Below are 25,336 nucleotides of genomic sequence, written 5' to 3'. Positions count from 1 at the left end.
TCCACTGGACGTAAAACTACAGCTTATTGCACCAGCAGCATCTGCTCTTATATAACTATCATTAGCTTACAGCTTTAAGCTTTTAAGGTGCTAACTAAAAATAAAGACAAGATGATAGTTTATTCAATTTTAATGAAATTTGCAGATTGTTTCGGTGAAGTTTAATAAACTCCTTGCTATCTAAAATATAACAGGACAACGGAGTATATTCTCCAGCATCTCACACTTTTGATAATCAGCTGTCTGCTTGACGTTTATTCAGCTGTGTAAAAACTATAACTTTAATCTCAGACAAACCGATTTACTCAGGAACAAATAAAATACAAAAAAAAAAAAAGCCAAACAACAACATTTTTAATTTATCTAAGTGACTCATATATATTTAACCTGAGTCGCGAAAGACGGCGGTGGGTTTGAAAACAATTTGCCGGGAGTCCGGTGTTCTCACGGCGCTAGTGACCTAGCCCCCGGCTAGCTATCGAGCTAGTGGGTAACAGACGTCTCCGAAAACGTCGGAGCGCTTTTGAAAATATGTGGTGTCCTGATAAACTGAGCCGATATTTGAGGTTTACACAGCTACATTCTCGCCTGAAAATATGTTAAACGTTTATTTTGTGACCCAGAAAGAATAATAAGAGTAATATTAAAACTAACTAGCTACCGCCAAAAACAATTAATAGCTTGAATTTTAATTTTATTTGGAGGAATAAGTGCCATTATATATCTAAAGATGATTTGGTTAAACCATACATTGAAGGCGGTGGAAACGCAATTGATTTTGACATAATGAATGGTGTTTTGAAACTTAAATGGTTAAAATCCTTCCTAAATAATCCACACTCCATTTGGTTTTTTATACCAAGTAAGGTCTTTAACACACTAGGGGGTATCGACTTTCTCCTAAAGTGTGACTTTGAAATTACTAAACTACCTGCTAAACTCTCTGAATTCCATAAACAGGTCCTTCTTTATTGGAAAATGTTATTTAAACATAATTTCACTCCACATAATAGCCCAATTTGGAACAATAGATATATACTGATGAACAGAAAATCTATTTTTATTCAAGATTGGTTATCAAAAGGTGTTTGGGCAATTGCCCATTTTGTAGATGAGGAAGGACATGTTCTAGGACATCAAGATTTTTGCCAAAAGTTTAATATCCAATGTTCTAAAAGTAAATTTAATCGGGTTATAAAATCCACTCCATTGTCACTTAAAAACATAGTTGTAAATGATATAATATATTCTGACATCTCCCCCAAGTTAAGGCAATTATATATAGATGGTATTCGATTTTGTGATGTTAAATGCAACAATAAGTTTCTTAGATCTTCATTAAGGAGTCTTTATTCTCCAAATTTACTTAGACGTAATTACATATTAAAAGATTTCCAAAGGGAAGAAATTGAAAAAATAAGAACTGATTATATCACCTTCCCTATCCCTCCTAAAGGGAAAGAAGTCCAATTTAAAATCTTGAATAAAATTTACCCGACAAATAGACTCCTTAGTGATAGATTCAAAATAGAAATGGGTAATTGTGTATTTTGTGAAACAGAAGAGGAGGATTTGGACCATCTATTCTTTTTGTGCAATTTTATACAAATATTTTGGTTGGATTTTCATACCTGGCTTTATTCCAGTGGGATTCAAATTACCCCATTTACCTTAAATATGATAATGTTTGGAGTGTTTTTGAAAGAAAAGAAAGCTAATTATGGTGTTAATGTGTTATTAATCTTGTGTAAGTATTTTATACATAAATGTCGCTTTTTTAAGATTAAACCAACACTGGCTCACTGGAAAAACGACCTAAACCTGTTGGTTAAATCTTTGACTTTAGTTAAAAAGAAAAAGGCTGCTTTTTTTGTTTCCTTTGTAGAAGATTTTGATTTAGTGAGTTAATAATCTGTTAATTTATGTGACCCCATCTTTATATTTTATTTTCACTATATATGAAAGTTGCTAATATGTAAGAAATGTTTATTCTCTGAATCTGTAATATATGGTGCATTTTGTTTGTATGTTTATATTACTAATAAAAGAAAAAAAAAAAAGAAGAAAAAAAAAAAAAAAACTAGCTACCGCCATTGTTGGAAACTAAGCTGGGCCGCGCTATGAATTCTGGGACACAGCTGCTTCTTCTTCTTCGGGGTTTAACGGCAGCTGGCATCCTTGTACATGCTGTGCTGCCATCTTCTGTTTCAGTCCGTTATTACACTCTTAAATCCTGCTATTATTCCTGCGTCTTTTGCGATCTTACAAAGCTTCAAACGACACGTCGACTATTAAATCAGTCGTCGACGATTTTGATAGTCGACGTAATCGTGACTAGTCGACAAATCGTGGCAGCCCTACTAAAAATGCAAACTCACTGTTGAGTTCAGCTGAATAAAAGAGAGCGTTCAGTCAACAAGGTCGATGCAGAGGAAGTAAAACTCAACATTTCCTCTGTGAGGATTAATGAAATGGTCGCCTTTGTCTCTGGATCACTCGTAGTCTTCAAATCCCGTACAGGCTCTAACTCCCAGCTGGACGACCCCGAACCCATCGCCACCCTCCGTTTTTCCTCCTCTTCTTCTTCTTCTGTTGAATTATGTTTAAAGTTTGAGGAAATACTCGGTAAAAACTTGCATGATACTTATCAAATTAATGAATAATCATAATGAAAAAAAATTCGATTACAATATCTACCGAAATTGAGATTCTAATATTGTCACGATCGAGCAGGCTTACTCCAATTTTAAAAAATGTGATTGTGAGTCAGTTTGACCACAATAATGTTGTAGTGAACCTCTGATATGCGAACAGCCTAAATTTAATCAGCTGACTCAGTTTGCACTGTTGGTAAAAAGCATGACAAGATGAAGTCAGACTCTAAGAGTTGCTAAATAACTCGTGAATTCAAGTGCATTACTGGAGTGTGAGGCATTATCACAGATCTATAGGAACATTTCAGGCAGCAAAAAAATAATTAAATGTTAGTTAGAAATTCATTTTAGTTGAACTACAACTTGTTGGTGAACAAATCCATTATTCCCCAGAGTTTGTAGTCACAAATCAAAATCACAACATCAACTAAAAAAAAATGGTGGATTATATTTGTTAATGTGATTGTAACTGTGATTCTGAATCATTTTAACCAAAATAATGTTGTTACAGGGCGAGCCCAAAGCCAGTGCCGAGTGTGAAAACTGCAGTGAAGTCATTGAATAAGCAAAACAGCAACACAAATTATCTGTAAAATGTTTCACACGGGAAAACTTTTAGTATTTCTAGATTTCTCGACCTAGACGAGCTGATTGAATTACAAAGACGTTAAGTACTTGTATTATTTATTTATAAAGAGTGCAATATACTGTAATATACAGAGGATGACTCGTGAATTTGGACAGAGATACAAAGCTCAAATTGTCCCCGGGGAAAACGGGTGTAAAAGTACACCCGTTTTCTCAATACATCATCCATGAACTACAAAAATAATAATATAACAAGTATCTACCAGTTTTTAAAATAAGTGGTGTCTTTCGTTTGGGCTGTTTTTCATAAAGCCTGAATATTAACATTACGCAATGTTTTTTTTTCTTGCTTGGTCCATGAACCACTGTGAGTCTGACACCTCTGCTCTGAGAGTTGCTCAACAAGTAACACAATCACCTGAGTGCACTTCTTGTGAGGTCCAGGTTCATGTGGACTAATTCACGGGCGCGTTTCAGGGCTAGCTCGGACCACCTTGGCCCTGGATGACAGCTGTGTGCCAGTCATAGTGACCTGACACGATCAGAAGATCGATAACAAGCGGCTGGAGCCCAATCAAACAAACAGTCGAGGCTTTTCCTCACTGAGCCCGGTATGAGGAAGTACTGCTGGGCAGCTTGTCCCCTACAACTCCCCTCTGTCTGTGCTTCAAGCTCACCCAGAGGCTCCTCTGAGCCAGCTCTAGGGCTAGCCGAGGCTGTAAACCCTGTCATATCTCACAGGTAAATTATTAGCCCAACTAAGCCATATAAGGAAAGAATGACAACATGCTACAGACGAAGCTAACGTCCAGAGTAAGGCCAAATACATTTGGCTAACTAACGGCAGTTCTTTGTCAGTTTAAACACAGCCTGCTCTCTGTTAGCGTTTAATAATAATTCAGCACTGCTGGGTCGCTGTTAGCACCGAGCTGGTGTAAAGTCGGCCCGCAAAGGTAGCGCTAACCACAGCACACACTTGGTGAGATGTCTGCGGAAGTTAGCTCCTGCTAAAGCTAAGTTCCAAACCTTGTTTATTCGCCCGCGTCGTGTGAATAAAAGCAATAAATAAGATCCTCAGGAGCCCCACGCAGGCAGCTCTCCGTCTCCTCCTCTGGCGACAGCTCTGGGCTCCGGCTTCAGTCGCCATGCTGCACGTCTTTCTGTTACGATAACAAACGAGCAAGTGTGCGGACATGCCCGTGTAAACCTCTGCTGCCTCTGTCAATCATAGCCGTGAAGAAAAAAAAAAAACTCCCGAGAGCAGCGGCGGCGGCTAACTACCAACAGGACGTCGGCCTCTCTCTGCTCCCGCTTCCTCTTCCGCTCCATGCGACGCGTCACCGGCTGCCACGGACAGCAAGCGGTCATTAAACAACCTTATCACCGGGATCAAAGCCCAGCGGAGACCCTTCAGACAACACAAATTAAACGCTAGAACAGAATGACACCGTAAACTTATAAAACTAACTACACTTAAATTGAAAAACGAGGAATATTTGGTAACAGAATCTGTCATTTTTGGAATATATACTTTAAAGCTTCATTCATTCATTCATTCATTCATTCATTCATTCATACTAGACAGGTTAGTCACTTTAACTGCCTCAATCAGAACATAACATGCAAACTCCACAAAGAAAGGACCAATGGTGACCTGAGCACCACCACAGCTCTCATTCTTCTCACTTTGGTCATATTTTACATCTTGTTTGTGCAGAATATATATTTCTAATATAAAACTGTCTCGAATTTTGGTCTTTATATATAGGGTGAGACAGAAGTGCTCAAAGCAAAGAGAATGCTCCTCCAGAACATGCTGTCAGCTGCAGAATCCCTCAGTGTCCACTTAGACCCAGACCCAGATAAGTGGAAAAGGATGGATGGACTATAGTTGAAAACGAGATTGCTGCATATAGTCCTTCAACTTTTTTTTAAAATGTAAATAAAAATCCAATTATTCTTGTGTTTACAAAGGAAATGAAAATAGTAATAATAGTAAACGCTGTCAGTCCTGTGTGTGTTTAAGTCGACTTTCTGTCATTCTCCTGCATTTTTGTCCTCTTTGTTAAAAAACGTATGATTCTGAGGTTTTCCTTTGATCTTTCTTAACCACTTGAAATAAAGTTTATTGGAAAAAAAGAGACTTTTAATTGCCGTTTATGTGCTGTAATCATTTAAATTATAAAAAGAAAAACTGGGTGCTGAAGTTTTTCAGCTCTTGCTTGTAGACATGGACTGTGGACACGGATTGTCCTTAGCAGGAGTCCTTCAACATGCACAGCATACGATCTCTCTGCAAGAGGAACAAGAATATAATGTGATGTATAAAGGTGAAAATAATTCCTTAGTTACTCTGGCTTCTGGGGTTTCTCTATTAAATGGTTCCAGTTTGCATCTATGACTTGGGTGCAGTAATAAAATGTGTTCCTAAGCTGTAATGTTTTCATTACAGAATTATTATTTTTATTTCAGTGCTACAAAAGACCAAAGTCACTTGTGTCAGACAAGTGTTTTAGACAAATGACATCTCCCCTAATTCTTTGCCATTTACATCAAGGAATTATTTCTAAGGCAAGTAATTTCTGAGCTTTACTATTTTTTGCTTAAAGCGAAACACCTCAACCGATGTCACAAACAACGCCAGTGTGTACACACTGAACTATGCTCGTACATGTGCTGTGATCTTCCTTTGGTCCAAATATTTTCACTAAAGCAGAAAAGCAGCAGTGAACACCCTCCAAATACCGGCTCCACCGAATTTACTTATATAGAAAAAACATTGCCTATAGATAAATGTAACTATGGAGTACAGAGGTTACTGATTGACAGAGAGTGCTGACAGGTACTCAGTGAATCTTTTAGAGGTAAAAATGGAGATAACACGAGGTCATGGAGCCTGAAGACTGCTGCTGCTGACACAAACCTGCTCTGCTTGGTGCTCTTTAACCCTCTGATGTCCGTGGATCAGTGTTTACTTTCACTTCACGCCTTGTCTAAGGGTGTAAACAAATGTTTCCTTGAACTGTAAAGTGTGACTTTCATCACTGATGTTGTTCTAACGAAACATAAGAGAGTCTCTTGTACTGAAAAAAGCAGAGCAAGAGCTTTTACAGGACAGTGACTATCTGCAAAACTTATAGTAAGATAACACAAAGATTGGACTTGTTTCATAACAAGGACAAAGGTTGGTGATTTACTGCTGGCTGCAAAGCTTCTTGTTATCGTCAGTAATTTTACCCAGGGGATAAACTGTATTACTCATTTACACTATATGTACATCAAGTATTGATATGATGCAAGCACAAATCTGTGAAACACAGATTTTTTTTAAGTTAGTTAGTGTTTGTATAGGTTTATTTGATTTATTATCAAGCAGTCTTTGTATATTTTTAAACCCGGTAAAAAAATTCAATAAAGTAATCAACAGTGTGTCTACAATTTGTTAATTTTTTAATATAAATGTGAGGTTCTAGAAGCCTGTCTCAATGATGAATAAAGAAGTTATGATGCAATTAGATGTTTTACTTGCTTGTGAAACATAAAAGAGGAATTTCTCCATGTTTTCCAGGCATTTCTGTAATATCTGAACTAGAACTACAAGTCACTAAATGAGATCAGTTCCATTGTTAGTGAAACAGAGCAGCTGACATCTATATTGAGGTAATAGTGCTGTGTCACTGACAAATAACCATCTACATGTGTCACCATGTGATGTGTGCCGATCCAAATGTCAGATGCCTGAAACAGAATATTCCTAGGAACGATGCAATTTAGTATCTGATAATCAAATCCAAAAACAGCAAAGTCGAAGAGATAAAACACAATCCAAAACAATAAGAAGCCACAAAAAAATAAAAAAATAAAAATTCCAAAGTGGAACACGGGACTATATATACACAGTGGACTGATTACCCAAGAGAGGAAAAAAGTAAAACTAAAAAAGGACACAACAGAAGTCTGACCTTCAAAGTAAAACAACCAAAGGATAGAGAGCAACACTAACAGATACCTCCTCTCTCATTTCCTAGATTGCACACCGTGGACTTCTTGCCAACTCATCTTAAGCTTGATTTAGCCTTCTGCAGGAAATTCCTTTTATCCCTACACCGCAATCCTTTAATGTGATGTCAGTAAAGAGTCATTTGGCACATTTGTGATCTCTGATTTCAGATCTAACAGTGCTGATGACATTTTTTCTATTTAGGGTCACTTTGAATTAAATTCACAGCAGAGTGCAATGTGACAATATCTCACCTATTTTAATCACACTGAAACAGAGAAGCGCAGAAAGTTGGTTCATCTTACAGAACTGAAACAACATTTGAATAACAAAAGACTGCTGCTTAGTTGAGTCCTCCTTCTGCCTTGGCTTGTATATTCCAGCTTTCATACATTGTAGATAGAGAGAGGACAGAGAAATATCACCCTGAGAGAGATAACACAAATGAAAAACCAAAAACTGAAGGTCAGCATTATAGGGAAGATAATGAAATCGCAACAAAAACATCAACCGAGTTAAAAAACAAAAAAACAAAAGCAAACCTCCAACCAGTGAATGATGCAACAGTCTGCCACATTTACAATATATATAAATATTTGTTTATGAGTGCATGATGTTTCAAACTGTTATCCTTGATCTTCAGGGGCTTTAAAGCAACTTTGCCCATGTCATGTCTTTAGCACATCCAGAGGTAAAATTGTATGGAGTCATGGAATCACTCAGGTTTTAGATACATCATCCCGTTTAAAGCATGAACGTCTGTCCCAGGCAGCTCAGTCTCTGGGCAATGTTTACTTTTAAGGTAACTGTATTGCATTTTGTATATTAATTTCATTTTCTTCTGCCTTTTTAAACATACTTTCACAAGTTTGTAGTTCAGTAAATGTCAGATAAGGGTAGCAACTCTCACATTAACTTTGACTATGCAAACATTATGTAGGAGTAGGTAATGGATAGTAGGTGCTGATTTATAAATAACTAGACATGAAAAGCTTGAGCTTATAATATAAGTTATACTACAGTATGTTTCTAACTAACTAGGCAGCTCATTCGATCTCTCTTCACAATACTTTCTTTAAAAATGTAACATGTTTCGGAATCAACGTGTTAAATGTGGTCAGTACAAACATGGCAGTAAGAAACAGTTTTAAGTAGTTCTATATAGCTTTAAATATCACTTTGACCTTAATACCAGTCTGCTGACCTTAAAAGACAGGTCAGAGGTCAAATGTGACATGATACTCTAAATGTTGACAATATTCATCACACAAGTAAGAATCGTCAAAGTTATAAGGCTTTTTGTCAGACCCTAAAGACCTGGGTGGATGTAAGCCAAATGTTAATGAATTTTTAACATGACCCTACTCTGCACTTCTACAAAGTCAGAATTCATTTAAAATGTTTCGAGCTATCGTGTTTAAAGACAGACTGGGGACACACATTCATGCATGCATGCAAAAGCTACCAAAACATAACCCCTTTGGCGGAGTAACAACTGTCACTTTGGAAGTCAGTGCCAAATATAGTGATGATGATCTTGTTACTGTTTTCCAGGCATAAAGAACCATCTGTTTTTAGTAAAAAAAACAAACAAACAACAACAACAAACTACAACAAACATACAAGACACACAGGTTCAGTTTTTGGAAATGCAAAACATCGTGGCTCAGCGTCCTTTTTTCCAGGCACAGAAGCTGGTATTAGTGATTTTTCGAGGATTATTTATCATAAAAGTATGAACTATTAGGTAATTTATTATTTAATCAGCTTCTGGGTGATTTAATTTCATAGAGTTAGAGCATTAATTTTGGCTGTGCTGATTCAGTTACGTTCTTGTTAGTGGCCATGATTTGACGGATGAAACTCTTCTGGAGGTATTCTTTGCAGCAGGGCTGACACATGGGGGAAAACACTGTCACAACTTCCTTCTATAATAATAATGGATTGGATTTATATAGCGCTTTTCAAGGCACCCAAAGCGCTTTACAATACCACTATTCATTCACTCTCACATTCATACACTGGTGGAGGCAAGCTACAGTTGTAGCCACAGCTGCCCTGGGGCCGACTGACAGAAGCGAGGCTGCCATATCGCGCCATCGGCCCCTCTGGCCAACACCAGTAGGCAAGTAGGGTAAAGTGTCTTGCCCAGGGACACAACGACCAGGACAGAGAGCCCAGGGATCGAACCGGCGACCTTCCGGTTACAGATGCGATTCCCAACCCCCTGAGCCACGGTTGCCCTCTATAGAGCTCCAAGCTTGAAATGCTGTGTTTCATAAGGCAACACCTTTACATATATGCAGGAATGTGTACCTTCAGGTTTCTGTGAAGCATATCCTAAAGAAAAATCTGTTCATTTTAGATCTGATTGGTCACATCTGCCTTGTTGGAGCGCCTTAGATATTTAGCGTGACACAAAAATGGCGTGACTTTGTTTGGGTCTGTGCTATTTTGATGCTTTGAATGTTTTAGCTCAGAGAAACCTGCAGGACCTGCTATCGGAAAATCGGAAGCAACACTGTAAATATTTGGAAGTTTTATTGGCAATCTTCTGACTGTAACAATACTTCACAACTCACAGCGTAAGTCATGCGTGCATGGCTGCAATTACTTATGCATGTATTAATGTTTTGGGCTATTTGCAGTCCAAGTGTTAGATTTCTGATGTATCAAAACATTCTTATGCAAAGTTTACGTGGCATTATGTGAAATACAGCTGGACTGGAAATGACTAGTGCAGTTACCATTAAGTAAACCTGCTAATTTTTTAGATCCTCTCCCAGTGCCTCACGTGCACAACTAGAATTTTTAGAAAGCAACAGAAAAGGGAAACTATCCAAATTATGTGAACTGCATACGTGCAGCAACTGCAGGCGTTTCTATAAATACACCTGGCAAGCTTAATGTGGAAGAGAGAGACACGCCTACCTGAAAATATGTATATATGCTACATTTATGCTTATATTCGCACTCTTTCATTCCCTTTTATTTGGTATTCCAACTCTGTAACATGCAAGTTCCAATTGTGTTGTGCTACTGGAAACTGAATTTCCCCACCTGGAACCCACCTGACCGATTAATAAAGTTTTATATAATCTAATCTAATGTAATCATCAAATGAGTGTGTTTAATCTCACAAGCCTCCAACAGAGGGCAGACGTGTAATACCCACAGCTCCATGAGCTGCTCACACTATGAGAGTAAACAGGGTCCTGAAATCATGTCATCACCCTTATTTTCCCTACAGAAAAACTGTAAACAAAAATTTAAGATGAGCAGGGAAGAGCAAAAGCTTTTAGGCTAAATCTGCATAAATCTGATTAAAATAAGATGTGAAAAAGACTAGCACTGCATTTTAAAGGCAAATGACATTCTGAGCCACTGCATTTCCACTGCATACATAAACCTAAACCACTATGTGTAAAATTACAAACACTAGATAAAGTTTTCATTGTAAAACCTTACTAGCCTAGCTTAGGCTAGGCTGGATATCTGACGCGTGTGGAGGAGATTTGAGCACAGTGAACTTATTGTCAAGAAACTAGCTTAAGATATCAGTTTTATAATACTTGAGTTTTGTGACACGGTCTGTTATCTTGCTGGAAGCAGCCATCGGAACATGGCACACTGTTGCAATTAAGGCACGTACACTCATGCAGCAAAAGCCACATCATGAAGTGCCTTCCCTTTCCCTCAAACACCCTCCAGTCTTCCTGTTCAGGATGCATTCATTCCTGTGACTTTCTAGTTCATGTTGACATGATTGCAAAACGTTCTTTAGAATTTTTAGACCGAAGTCTTCATTCTCTGTTTGTGAAATCAGTGTTGTCAAGGAGCTCAATGAATGAAATTCTCTTGTGATTTTGATGTGAATCACGTACACAAACACTTGTGTGGTCCACTGATTGTGAGTGCAAACTGAATAAACAGCAGCTGATTGGGGCACAGGTAAAATAACTGATTATGAGTGGATTATAAAACAGCATCTTTAACCTCCTTGAGCCTGGTTCTGCTAGAGGCTTCTTCCTGTTAAAAGAGAGTTTTTCCTTCCCACTGTCGCCAAGTGGTTTCTCTTCTGGGCTTCTCTGAGGGTCTTTCCTTTACAATATAAAGCCACTCGAGTTGACTGTTGGTGTGATTTGGTGATCAGAGAGCTTCAAAGAGGATCATGATGCCCTCTCCATACTATTTTTCTTTTGTATTACCTCTTAGAATTACTATTTACAACTGAAAGTCTCCTGAGAGAAGGTCAGAGGGTCAGGAAGGTCTCTGTGCTGCCTCTGAATTCTGTTAATCTGCATTTCCACAGCAATGTGCAGCTGTACTTATTAATGCAGCCCTAAAGGCCCACACAAGTTTCCTTCAGGTTGTCATAGAAACTCTGTGTAGGCTAAGTGCTTGGAGGAGGATAAATCATCTCCTCTGTTTGGTATGAAATACAGATGAGTGAAAGTACTTATCTCCAGCAACTGATAAACAGGCTGCAGCTAATCAGAACAAGAGGGCCCACGGCAGCGCCACGGACACTTGAGCTGATATCGGCTGCCGTGACACATCTGAGGCCCTGCTTATTGTATGCAGATGGGCGACGAATCAAAGGAAGGCGGACTTCATTTAGTCTAAATCTTAGTAGAACCTTGTAATCCCACAAAATGTTGCTCTTTTTTTGTTTTTCCTTTCTGAAGTTTATGCTTGTGCCATAATAAGTAAATAAATATACCCAGTAGTTTGATAAGATTTGTATATATGTGTACATGCAGAGCATTGCAAAAAACTCTCTCTATTTTATGAGTCTTAATTTGTGCATTTGTGTTTAATTTAACACCCGAGTAGGTGGACATTGCAGATGCTAGCAGTATTACTTGTGCTGTTGTTTTGGCGGTGACATCTCTGCACCATTTTACCACCAAAACACCAAATCATCCATTCTCTTCCAGTAGGTTAAAAACAAACAAACAGGGGAATTAGAAGTAGCTGGAGAAGCACTGGTGGAAACAGTGGGACTCAGCAAACCATACAGCGGCAGTGGTGGATGTCTGGTTTTGGTGTGGGGATCTATTGCGTAGACTGAAGACAAAAATATCAATCTGATCCACAGTTTTTAACTTGCTGCCATCTTTTGGTCAAATTTGTTCAACATTTAACCTAATAGATAAAAACACTCTCATAATCTTCAGCTATATTGTAATTTGCTCAGTATATATGATGGTTTTATATGGCAATAAACCCAAACACATCAGCATGTTTAACATGAAAAGCACCATTTAGCTCAAGAATAGCCTCAGGGGGCTGCTGTCTTTCGGTTTCTTTATATTAGCCTAATCTTGTTATCCTGTTGCAGGCCCCGAGCTCAGGCTAACGGTCCTCAGCTTCATTCTTCAGTGATACTGTTCATTCAAACTCACGTATTTTCAATTAGTATGTGCTGAGATTTATTCATAGTCTATTTAATGTGGACAACAGATAAGAAAACCTTGAGAAAAAGGTCTGGGCTGTGCTGTGCTGGGCTGCCGAATGGCAGCTGGTAAATGGAAAGAATGGAGTGTAACTTAACAAGTACAAGGTACATGTGAATTAAAAACAAATGCATCCATGGAGCTGTTTCAGGAGAACAAATGAACCTTGATATGGAGTTAGATATTGGCTCAGGCTTTACTGTATCTTTTCATAAAGAAAAGCAGGAAGCTCCCATCTGTAGCAGCCTGAGGATGCTGCACACACCCTCTCAGGCCTGGAGCGTATGCAACTGTATTCGTTAAAATAACTAAAGTAATGGGACGATTATGCAAAACATAGTAAAATAACTAATGGCAGTGGAGGCCATAGAAATGGCTTCATGTGGTTTAAAATGGATAAGGACACAAAACAAGCCACAAGAAATGGAAACAAATGTGTGTTGTGTTTTTGTGACATGCTGCTAGTAACAAAGTGCCAGAAGATACCATTTAAAATGGGTTCGTTGCTGTAACAGGGCAGCCCTTAGCGGCTGGAAACACAGTGAGACAGACCAAGGCAAGTGTAGTGGAACAAAGTATTTATTTGCTATATGGCTCTCCTTAAAACAATTAACTTGTCGAGCTTCTTCACAGCACAAAAATCCCCTAATGACAACTGGCAGCCTTAAATATGTTCAGCTGTCACAGACTTAGCCATTATTCCACTCTCAGGTAAATTCTTAAATCCCAACCTTCCACCACAGTATACAATATATCAATAAGAATAAATAAATACATAAATACATTTTCACATTTACATATTAATAAATACTTCACACTTTAATGTTACACCAAACCCAATATTATAAAAACCCAGAAACCCAAGCACAAAAAGATTCACCACACTCTCTTTACCAATGGTCTCTCCCGGAACCTTTAAATGGTGTCTGGACCCCCGGGGAAACATTTGCCCAAACACCTTGAAGAGGACACAGGCAAGAAAGGTGAGTAATCATTAACTTACAAACACTTATTTGCAACACTTTTCCCTAGATTTCACACACACATTTGCATTAGTTTTCCTTATTGGTAAACCTTAATCACAATCTCAATCACCATTCTTCTCTCCTGACAGACAACCACCACATTCCTTGACGAGGAGCAGCTGTGCAGGATCTGAAATAAGGCTACCAACTGATTTTAAAATTCCCAATAAATAGACAATAAATATTTAAACTTCTTGTGTGCAAATCCATGCTTAAAGTGCAATGCTACATAAAGTGCTTGATAAGGTGCTTTTAATAAAGTGAAAGGTGTGCTCTAAAGTGCTATACAGACAATACAATATAAATAAATGCAGTAAGGGAGTCCTCTTCCTTACATTTCCTCCTCCCTCTCTTAAGCACGAAGTGCTTCAGTCCTCTGTCATCCTAGATAAACAATCAGCAACCACATTTGACTTCCCCGGCCTATACTGGACTGTAAAGTCATAAGGCTGCAGAGACAGGTACCATCCTGCAATACGGGCATTCGCATCCCTCATGCGGTTCAACCACTGGAGGGCACGATGATCAGTCTCCAGAGTGAAGTGACGTCCCAGAAGATAATACCTCAAGGCCTCAATAGCCCATTTCATGGCCAAGCACTCTTTCTCTACCGTCGAATACCTTGTCTCCCTGTCGAGTAGTTTCCGACTCAGAAACACCACAGGCCTTCTTTCACCATCCACCTCTTGCTGAAGGACAGCACCAAGGCCAACTCCCGAAGCATCAGTTTGCAAGATGAATGGCTTGTTGAAGTCTGGACTGTGTAGAACTGGATGTGTGCAAACTGCTTCCTTGAGGTCTCTGAATGCTTGCTCACAGTCTTCCGTCCAACGCACTTTGTTAGGGGCTGAGCCTTTTGTGAGGTTATTAAGTACAGTGGATCGCTCTGCAAAAGAAGGTATGAATTTCCGGTACCAGCCTACTAGACCCAGAAAACCTCTCACCTTCCTTTTTGTTGTCGGAACTGGGAAGGACTGAATTGCTTCAATCTTTCCAACCTGCGGCTTTATCTTCCCAGAGCCAACTACAAAGCCCAAGTACTCCACTTCTCTCTTGGCTATGGAGCACTTCTTGGGATTGATAGTCAGTCCAGCCATTCTGATGGAGTGTAGCACCTTCTGTAGGTGAATGACATGCTCTTCCCAGGACTGGCTGTACACCACCACGTCATCCAGATATGCTGCAGAGAATGCTGACACATCTCTCAGTACATGGTCCATTAATCGTTGGAATGTCGCTGGTGCACCTTGAAGACCAAATGGCATGACTTTAAATTGGTACATACCAAACGGAGTTTTGAAGGCTGTCAGCTCTCTTGCTTCTGGTGCCAAAGCCACTTGCCAGTATCCTTTACACAGATCAAGTGTTGTAATGTACCTTGCTGATCCAACTCTCTCCAGCAGGTCATCCACCCTGGGCATTGGGTAGGGATCAAACTTGGATACTGCATTCAAATATCTGAAATCAATACAGAATCTCAGGGTGTCATCTTTCTTTGGTACCAAAACAATCGGGCTGCACCACTCACTACTTGACACCTCAATGATTCCCAGGTCCAACATCAGTTTTATTTCTTTCTGCAGCACTGGCACCAACCGTTCTGGAATTCTGTAGCTCTTTTGTCGAACGGGTGCATCCTCCTTCACCCGTATCTTATACTGAACCAGTGATGTGAAGCCTGGTGTTTCTCGAAAGAGCTGTGGGTCCACGAGTGGTTTTATATCAGCCTGCTCAGTAGGAGACAAATGAGAAAGGTCAACTGAAGCACAAACTTGAATGTTAGTTGGAAAGAACTTCTCAGTCACCTCCTCATCCTTAACTGAACGCACCAGTAACTGATAGACCGGCTCTTGTCGGCTGTGGAATTCCTTCAACAAGTTCACGTGAAATGTCTGATATTTTTTAACTCTTTCTGGCATATTCAGCTCATAAGTGACTTTACTCACTTGTCTGACGATCTCGTATGGTCCATGCCATTTTGTCAGCAACTTGTTATCGCTAGTGGGAAGCAATAACAGTACTTTCTGACCTGGAAGGAAGACCCTATCCCTGGCCTTCTGATCATACCAAGTCTTTTGATGTTTTTGTGCAGCTTTCATGTTGTCTTGCATCAATGATGCCATTTTCTCCAACCTCTCTCTCATGGTGATGACGTAGGCTGCGATGTTTTCGCCCTCTGCTTTGGATTCCTCCCAGCAGTCCTTAAGCAGATCCAGAGGGCCTCTCACTTGGCGACCGTATAAAAGTTCAAAAGGCGAGAAGCCAGTGGAAACCTGCGGGACCTCCCGGTAGGCGAACAGAAGGTAGGGCAGCCATTGATCCCAGTCAGAACCTGTGTCAGAGACAAACTTGCGCAGCATACTTTTGAGAGTCTGGTTGTATCTCTCCACTAGCCCGTCCGTTTGGGGGTGATACGGGGTGGTCTTAAGTCCCTTTATCCCTAACAGCTTATAAACCTGCTGCAACAACTTGGATAGAAAGTTCGTTCCACAGTCCGTCAGAATTTCTCTTGGTATGCCTACCCTAGAGAAAAGCTGCAGAAGACAATTAGCAATGTGACGAGCTTTAATTGATCTGAGTGGGAAGGCCTCAGGAAACCGTGTTGCATAGTCACATATGACTAATATGTAGCGATGACCTGTGGAGCTCCTCTCTAAAGGGCCCTCAATATCCATGCCTAGCCTCTCAAATGGTGTTTCAATAATTGGCAGTGGTTGCAACTGGGCTCGCGCTACTCCTTTGCCTGAGGTCAACTGACATTTTTCACAGGAATGGCAAAACTCAGAAACCTGGACATACATCCCTGGCCAAACAAAACGGCTGCTGATCCTATTCAGTGTTTTGTGAAAAGCCATATGACCTGCCCATGGAATTGAATGACCCAAATCCGTAACTTTGTCTCTGAACTGTTGTGGGAGTGCCACAGCTTCGCACTTCCCCTTTCTCTGGTACAAGATGCCTCCTTTAATCAAGTAAACAGTGTCTGCAAGACAGCTTACCTGACCTTGACTAGCCCCCTCTACCTCGGTTACCTTCTCAAACCAGGGTTTTAGAGTAGGGTCGCTTCTTTGGAGTGCACCTAAATCTGAGGGAACATCAAACTCAAGTTGGTTATTTGGCTTAGGGAACAATGCTGTACCTTTTTCCCCTGAGCCTTTGAACTTTTCTCTTCTTTTCTGAGCCCTAGACTTCCTAATCTTCCCTGGCTCCGTTTCGAGAGACTCCTCAAAAAAGGGTAGTTCTTGCATCATTTCCTTTGCACTTTGTGCTCTTGTGACTACATGACAGGGTTTAAATGGTTCAACTGTCATATCTAGAGGAAGTGAGCTTCCAGATTCATCACCTAAGCCTTGAATGTCTTTCTCAGCACTCACTTGAGGGTCATAATCCGACTGATGTATTAGATCAAAAAGAGTGGGGATGTCATTACCAAGTATCACTGAATATGGCAAACTGGGAACAACAGCTACCACTAACAAGTAGGTTTGACCTCCTACTGTCAGGTAAACCTCAGCAGTGGGGTACCTGTGTTCGTCTCCATGCACACAACTTATTGTAGCCCCAACCCCACTTAGCTTTTCTCCTGAAATTATGCTAGAGTGTACAAGAGTTTGGAAGCACCCAGAGTCAAGCAAAGCTTCCTCTTTACGCCCATTAATTAAAACAGGGACAGTACAAGCTTTCTTTCCTACTGGCTCTGTGGCTGGTCTTGGAACTGCACATAAAAGAGATGGTTTTGACTTAAGTGCAGGGCAAAATTGTTGTGTATGGCCAAAGTTATGACAGTGATAACATTTAATATCCTGAACTAAAGACTTAAAGGATTTCTTCACATTTTGAGGTCTATGAGAAGGGAGCTGCCTAGAACTAGAAAGATTTCTAGCCTGAACTTGACCAGAACCCTGTTCACCCCCAATGGACTTACTTGGTTGGGCGTAGTGGGTCTCCCGGCTGAAGTAGGTGCTCTTGCTTCCTTTTCTGGCTGAAGTGAAAACCTCTGCGAGGCTAGCTGCTTCCTTTGCAGTCTTCGGGTCATGCTCACGTATCCAAATCTCCAGCTCTGGATTAACCATTCTCAAAAACTGCTCCAGAATTATCTGCTCAGATATTTCTTCTACAGTTGATTTTTCAGGTTTAATCCATCTTGAAAACAGGTCTTTCAATCTTACATAAAGTTCACGTGGCGTCTCACCTGGCTCAACTTTCAGAGATCTGAAGCGGCGTCTGTAGGTGTCAGCAGTGATCTCATATTTTGCCAGAATTGCCTCTTTCACCTTATCATAATTCTCAGAGTCTGTTAAATCCATAAGAATGTAGGCTGTGCGGGCTTTACCTGTCAACAGGGGAACCAGACGAATAGCCCACTCATCTCTGGGCCATCGACACACGTTTGCCATTCTTTCAAACGTAGTCAGAAAATGTTCAATGTCATCTTCTGGTGACAGAGGAAAAAGTTTTGGTTCAATTAAAGACCTGGACCCACTGGCCACTGGAATGTCTTCACCATTGAATCCAAGTTCTTGTTCTTCAGATGTTGTAGGGGGCGCTGGCGCCTCTGGTGGGTCAGGCTTATCAGTTACAGCGTTAACTTGTAGCTGGATTTGCTGAAATTGATGCTGCATGCCTTTCCACCTTTGCTCCTGACGTGACAAATCCTTCTCCCACTTTTGGTCTCTGGCTGCTTGAGACCGCATAAGAGATTTCACCAACCCTGTCAACTCCTCCAATTTGTTCTCAGGGCTTGTTGCTGCCATGGCCTCTAGCTCAGATGAAGCTCCAACTCCTTCATCAGGCTGCTCCTCTTGGCCTGGCTTTCTTCCACCTCTTGTCATCATCTTCTCACTGTGGCATGAGTGACACACTCCTGACACCACTTGTAACAGGGCAGCCCTTAGCAGCTGGAAACACAGTGAGACAGACCAAGGCAAGTGTAGTGGAACAAAGTATTTATTTGCTATATGGCTCTCCTTAAAACAATTAACTTGTCGAGCTTCTTCACAGCACAAAAATCCCCTAATGACAACTGGCAGCCTTAAATATGTTCAGCTGTCACAGACTTAACCATTATTCCACTCTCAGGTAAATTCTTAAATCCCAACCTTCCACCACAGTATACAATATATCAATAAGAATAAATAAATACATAAATACATTTTCACATTTACATATTAATAAATACTTCACACTTTAATGTTACACCAAACCCAATATTATAAAAACCCAGAAACCCAAGCACAAAAAGATTCACCACACTCTCTTTACCAATGGTCTCTCCCGGAACCTTTAAATGGTGTCTGGACCCCCGGGGAAACATTTGCCCAAACACCTTGAAGAGGACACAGGCAAGAAAGGTGAGTAATCATTAACTTACAAACACTTATTTGCAACACTTTTCCCTAGATCAGTAGTGCAATTTTTAACCAGGTCTTCCCATTAACACCTGACCTGCCCAGAGGGTCAGTCAATGAGCTCGTCAATAGCTTCAATGCTAACATGTTAAATGTAATGGACACTATTGCTCCCATTAAGGTGAAGGTTATCTCTGGAAGGAAAAAGTCTCCATGGAGAAACTCCACACTGGTGAAAAATGAAAAAAGAGAGTGTAGGAAAGCTGAGCGCAGATGGAGAAAAACAAACCTCCAGGTTCATTATGACATTTATAAAGAGAAACTTCACAATTATAATTTACAACTGAGGAATGCAAGGAGGTCCTACTTCTCTGACATCATCACTAAAAACAGCCATAATGCTCGGGTCTTATTTTCTACAGTTGACAGGCTAACAAACCCCCCTGTGTCAGTGGCAGCTGAACTTCATTCGACCATGGCCTGCAATGACTTTGCCAAATTCTTCACTGAAAAAATCCAAAAAATTAGACAAGCAATTGGTACATCAACAGCAGATCCAGGATATGTACTGTGTCCACCAAAAAACTGTTTAAACACCATGAAACAGTTTCAACCTATTAACAGCAAAGACCTGGAGGACATCTTAGGTCAACTGAACTCCTCCTCCTGCTGTTTAGATGTCCTGCCAACAAGTTTTTTCAAAAAGGTCTCAAAGACTTTAGAGTCAGACCTGTTACAGATCGTCAACTTTTCTTTATTATCAGGTGTGTTTCCAGAATCACTAAAAACTGCTGTAATCAAACCTATACTGAAAAAGGACAATCTTGACAAGACACAAATGAACAACTACAGGCCGATCTCAAATCTCCCGTTTTTAAGTAAGATCATTGAAAAAGCAGTTTCCCAACAGCTCAGTTACTTCTTAAAACAGAATAATTGCTACGATGCCTTCCAGTCAGGTTTTAGACAGAACCACAGCACTGAAACCGCTCTGACCAAAGTGTTTAATGACATATGTCTGAATACAGACAGTGGAAAAATGTCAGTCCTAGTTTTACTGGATCTCAGTGCAGCATTTGATACAATTGACCACAACATATTACTCAAACGACTGGAGAACTGGACAGGTCTTTCAGGAACTGTACTAAACTGGTTCAAAACATACGTAGAAAACAGGAAATACTTTGTATCAATAGGTAACTTCACATCTGAGCAGACAAGTATCACATGTGGAGTTCCCCAAGGTTCCATCTTGGGACCCCTTCTGTTTAACATCTACATGCTCCCACTGGCACAGATTATAAACAACAACAAAATAAACTATCACAGCTATGCAGATGACACACAAATATATATCACAATGTCACCAGGAGACCGAGGCCCTGTACAGGCTCTTGGTAAATGCATTGAGGAAATCAATGACTGGTTGTGCCACAATTTTCTCCAGCTAAACAAAAACAAAACTGAGGTAATAGTCTTTGGCGCCAAAGAAAAACGATTACAGGTCACCAGAGAACTTCAATCTATACATCTAAAAACCACAAACCAGGTGAGAAATTTGGGTGTAGTGATGGATGCAGACCTAAACTTAGAAAAACACATTAAGACAATAACAAAGTCAGCTTACTATCACCTCAAGAATATATCAAGGATAAAAGATCTGATGTCTCAACAGGACCTGGAAAAACTAGTCCATGCATTCATCTTTAGTAGGCTTGATTACTGTAACAGCATCTTTACAGGTCTACCTAAAAAATCAGTCAGACAACTACAGCTCATTCAGAACTCTGCTGTTCGAGTCCTCACTAAGACCAAAAAAGTGGACCACATCAGTCCAGCTCTGAGGTCCTTACACTGGCTGCCTGTCCGTCAGAGGATAGACTTTAAAGTTCTGATGCTGGCCTATAAAGCTCTGAATGGTTTAGGACCAAAATACATCAATGACCTCCTGACCCAGTATGAACCATCCAGATCCCTCAGGTCATCTGGATCCGGTCTTTTATCAGTTCCCAGAGTCAGAACCAGACACGGAGAAGCTGCATTCAGCTTTTATGCTCCTTATATCTGGAACAAACTCCCAGAAAGCCTCAGATCAGCTGAAACACTCAGTTTATTTAAATCCAGGTTGAAGACTCACCTGTTCTCAGCTGCATTTGAATAAAGCACCAAATCCACACTTTAAGCTTAAATTTCAAAACTTACATTTAACTACTGATTTTATCTACTGTTCTGATTTTATCTGTTTTGATTTTATATACTGTTGTTTGTTTGTTTGTTAATTAGTTAGTTAGTTTATTTGCTTGTTTTATTCAATTTTAAATCATGCTTTTTATTTGTTCTTGTTTCTAATGTCTCTGTAAAGCACTTTGAATCACCTTGTTGTTGAATTGTGCTATACAAATAAACTTGCCTTGCCTTGCCTAGATTTCACACACACATTTGCATTAGTTTTCCTTATTGGTAAACCTTAATCACAATCTCAATCACCATTCTTCTCTCCTGACAGACAACCACCACATTCCTTGACGAGGAGCAGCTGTGCAGGATCTGAAATAAGGCTACCAACTGATTTTAAAATTCCCAATAAATAGACAATAAATATTTAAACTTCTTGTGTGCAAATCCATGCTTAAAGTGCAATGCTACATAAAGTGCTTGATAAGGTGCTTTTAATAAAGTGAAAGGTGTGCTCTAAAGTGCTATACAGACAATACAATATAAATAAATGCAGTAAGGGAGTCCTCTTCCTTACAGTTGCTAAATTAGATGTTATGCGTAAAAACAACATTTGTTTATTCCTTGAGTTTGGTCCCTTTTCATGTTTGCTTAGGTCATTGTTTAAATGAGTTTGCAAATAAAAGACATTCCATTGAAAATGGTCAGAGGACCGACCAGTTTCTTTGCTGAGTTTCATGTTTTTATAATGAGAAGCACTTAAAATCAGGTGAAATGAATCAATCTGGGACATGAAGATGTTGATGGAAGCTGATGGTCCTGGTCAGGCTTTGGGTCAGCCTAACAAAAGCTGCTGTATACCAGCAGTTTGGCTGCACCACTCTCCACGGGTCATCTGATCCTCTTTATTTGGGACTGTTCCCCTCTTCTTGTTTAGCTCAGAGCGAGCGTGCTGCCAGCTGGTAATCAGGTCTGATTAGAGACTGTTCACCTCAGTTTATATTCAGCTCGTCGATGACTGGCTGAGGGCTGTAAATGAATTTGATGCCTGTCTGATTGACTTGGAAATGCACAGTCAAGCCAACATGCAAGAGACAATTGCACTCTGACAGGGTTTAGCATGCAGTAATTACCATGTGCCTCCTGGCAGAGAACTAAAGACGCTTTTCACAGATCCCGGTGCACCTGGACAGTAAACCTAATGAGGCGTGCGGACCGAGAGAGTCACTGCTCGACCGGTTCACCACAACACTGAACTGGAATCAAACAAAAAACTAAGTTTATGTTTGGTCATCTGTGAGACTTAGTGAAAGTAATGATCCCACTTGGCCAACCCCTCTTTGTACACCATAATCACCTGTTCTGTGTATCTGGATTGCCCTAAAGCCACTCTAAGGACAATCCCAAAGTCTATTACATAGCTAAATCCCTGTGTTTCTTCTGGCAGACGAAACACAGCAAAATCCACAAGTTTTTCATCTCTGCTGTCCAAATGAAAATATTATTTAACAGTTAAATTATATTTAAGTTAACTAACAGTTAAAAATAAAACAGCTTTAAAATCTAAAAGATCTCAAGTTCAATCAAGCTAAATGTGATGACTTTAAAAAATAATTATAATAACATGAATTATAATTTAAAAATAATAATTTTAGAGGCTGAAAATGTGTTGGCAGTTCACAAATGCTTTTGATGAGACACAAATAGCACACAATACACCGATAGTTCTCTCAGCTGAAATACAATTTCGCTGCATATGTCACATATGCATATGTCACGTGTTGGTTAAAATACACAAACATATGTCAGTTTTTAAAAAAAAGTAATATTACATTTTTATCTCTAAATTATTCCCATAGAAGATAAAATGTTCCCCTGCCCCAAGGGAGCATTAGCTGGCTGAAATAGGTGCTCAAGTCTAATCTGGGATTAGAACTGAAGCTCCGTATATTGCCAAGGGATTTTTCTTTTAACCTTATGTGTGCAGGTGATGTATGAGTGGAGGCGGGGCTATGTGGCAGAGTGAGCATAACGATGCCTCTCTCTTTGTTCACCCACATTATTGTTCATCAGGTGACAGACTCCCTGTTCATTTCTGTATACATATGAAAGTCATATCTGCTCCTCTCATTGGGGATACCTCAAGGCTCTGACCTTGGACCACTTCTGTTTTTCTGTAGGCATTCACAGCTGTAATATTTGGCTAAACCTTCAGTAGCACCTCCTCCCTCAGCAATTGCTTCACTGATATTACTTTAAATTTCTTCCTTCCCCTAGGACCCTGTGATGTCACCATGGAGTCATCACATGAAGCCCATCGCCAATAACATCTACCTGTATGCTACCTGAGCACATGAGTCCATTTTTGTCTGTGGTTCACACCACTGGTTGCATGTATACCACAAATAGTTTAAAAGATAATTGTAGCTACTGTGATGTCACCTATTGATGAGTGAAGTTTACCAAGGTTCGATCTGAATGTTTTCACCTTCGCCATGTTCGTTCTTTGAAATTTGAAATGTGATACTGAATGCAAATAACCTTACTTTCCGACAATGACGGAGAAGTTACAAAACAGAAATAAGCTTTTTCCCCTGAGATGCATGCCTCCACATACAATGATTCCTGTTTTATCGCAAAAGTAACGTGATGGAATTTGTGAAGCACAAAAATGCCATAAGGAGGAGGTCTGTGTGGATGGGCTAAAAACAAAAGCGACTTTAAAGCAGGAGACCTCCCAGTTTCAGTCTGTCAGTGTTTTGTTTTTTTCTTATCATGACCATCATGATCATTTGTTCATCAGTTTGTGCGGCCCTTTGCCATATGTTTGAGCTCAGTAAACTGCAAAGGCAAAACTTCAGCAGCACTGATGACATATATGTCACACCAGTAACAGAGAATTTTCTACTGTGAATTCGAACTTTTAATTCTGACGATTTTGCAGCAAGCTTTTAATAGAAACAATAAAACGTTGGCAGCTATTTTTACGAGCACTGCCTGGCCCATGAGCACGGTGTTTGCCGTGAGCAGTGATGGCAGCTGGAGGATGCACGGGACTCCTCCCCTCTCCTCTCATCTCAGACCTGCCCGCTCAGTGTGCGCCGACTTCGGACAGCAGAACCTCAGGGGTCAATTATGGACGGCCGGTATCGGTATTTTTAGCGACTTTTTCACGGGTCAGAGCGTTTGGAAATATTTCTGTGGATTAAAAGAAGAAAGAAAGAAATCTTCTTTCTGTGTGGGAAGATGTGATTATATCGGAGGAATCGTATGAGAATTGCTGCCTCGCAAAAATCTGCGTGAAAAGGCGTCAGACAGGTGACTTTTTCCTTCTTCTATCTCCAATAATTTGACCTTTAGATCCAGTTTATATATTTCAAAAATGCATTAAATATTTCAATTGTGCATAGCATTTCAGGGCGTTATAATAGATATAGTGAGTTCAAAGTGAATTTTTCCGTTAAATCTTGTCTTGTGTGTAACTTGTAACCCTCAAATAATCAACTTCAAAGGTTTATGTTTGGTTCTAATAAAGGTTTTGGTAAAAGATAAAGACATGTGCATCTTAAGGAATGGGATATTTTAATGAAAACAAACACGTGAGATTGTTTTGACCCTTGCAGAGCAATCCATTTTGCAGGGATAAAAAAATCAACCCATCAGTATGCGTTGTATGATTTCAATGAGTTCCTTCACCTCGGTCAGACTGTGTACATTTATGAGGGTACAGGCAGGTTAGTGTGGATTTTAGTGTGGAAGTTTCAAGCTATAAGTGATGTTTATATCCTTTATAGCCTTCCAGAACTTTGCAAGCATTTGTATTTCTGTGTATTTTTTATGTTTCTATTTTTGTTTAGTTTATTTTCATTTGGTGTATTTTTATTAGTTAATTTATATTTAATTTCCTGATATATAAAACTTCTCTGTGTGGTGACTCCCAGTAGAAACCATGGAAGCAAGACAATGCAGATTAAAACTCATCCCCTAAAACACATTACGTGATTTCTGACCCTCAGTGTTCACCACAGTGTCAGAATATGATGTAACTCACACTCACAGACGGCCTGCCGCTTTTACCTTTCGTCAC

The 25,336-nt window shown here is 39.8% G+C and overlaps 1 protein-coding gene across 3 annotated transcripts in view; it reads right to left on the bottom strand.

The window, feature by feature from the left end:
* Positions 1–4,576, bottom strand: part of tmem131 (transmembrane protein 131) — a 43,425-nt gene extending 38,849 nt beyond the window's left edge. For all 3 annotated transcript variants that reach the window (XM_085449700.1, XM_085449701.1, XM_085449702.1), the window contains exon 1: positions 4,269–4,576. In XM_085449700.1, coding sequence (XP_085305826.1) covers positions 4,269–4,437 — 169 coding nt within the window. In that variant the 5' untranslated portion in view covers positions 4,438–4,576. The remainder of the gene's footprint in view (positions 1–4,268) is intronic.
* Positions 4,577–25,336: the final 20,760 nt, after the last annotated feature.

The sequence above is a fragment of the Copadichromis virginalis genome, linkage group LG23 (assembly GCF_057382275.1).
Source record: "Copadichromis virginalis isolate Kocher_CV1m ecotype Utaka linkage group LG23, C_Virginalis_male_GT1.1, whole genome shotgun sequence".
In the NCBI taxonomy this organism is placed as follows: Eukaryota; Metazoa; Chordata; class Actinopteri; order Cichliformes; family Cichlidae; genus Copadichromis; species Copadichromis virginalis.
Note: the sequence above shows the minus strand (reverse complement) of the source record. Positions and strands in the feature narration are given on the sequence as shown.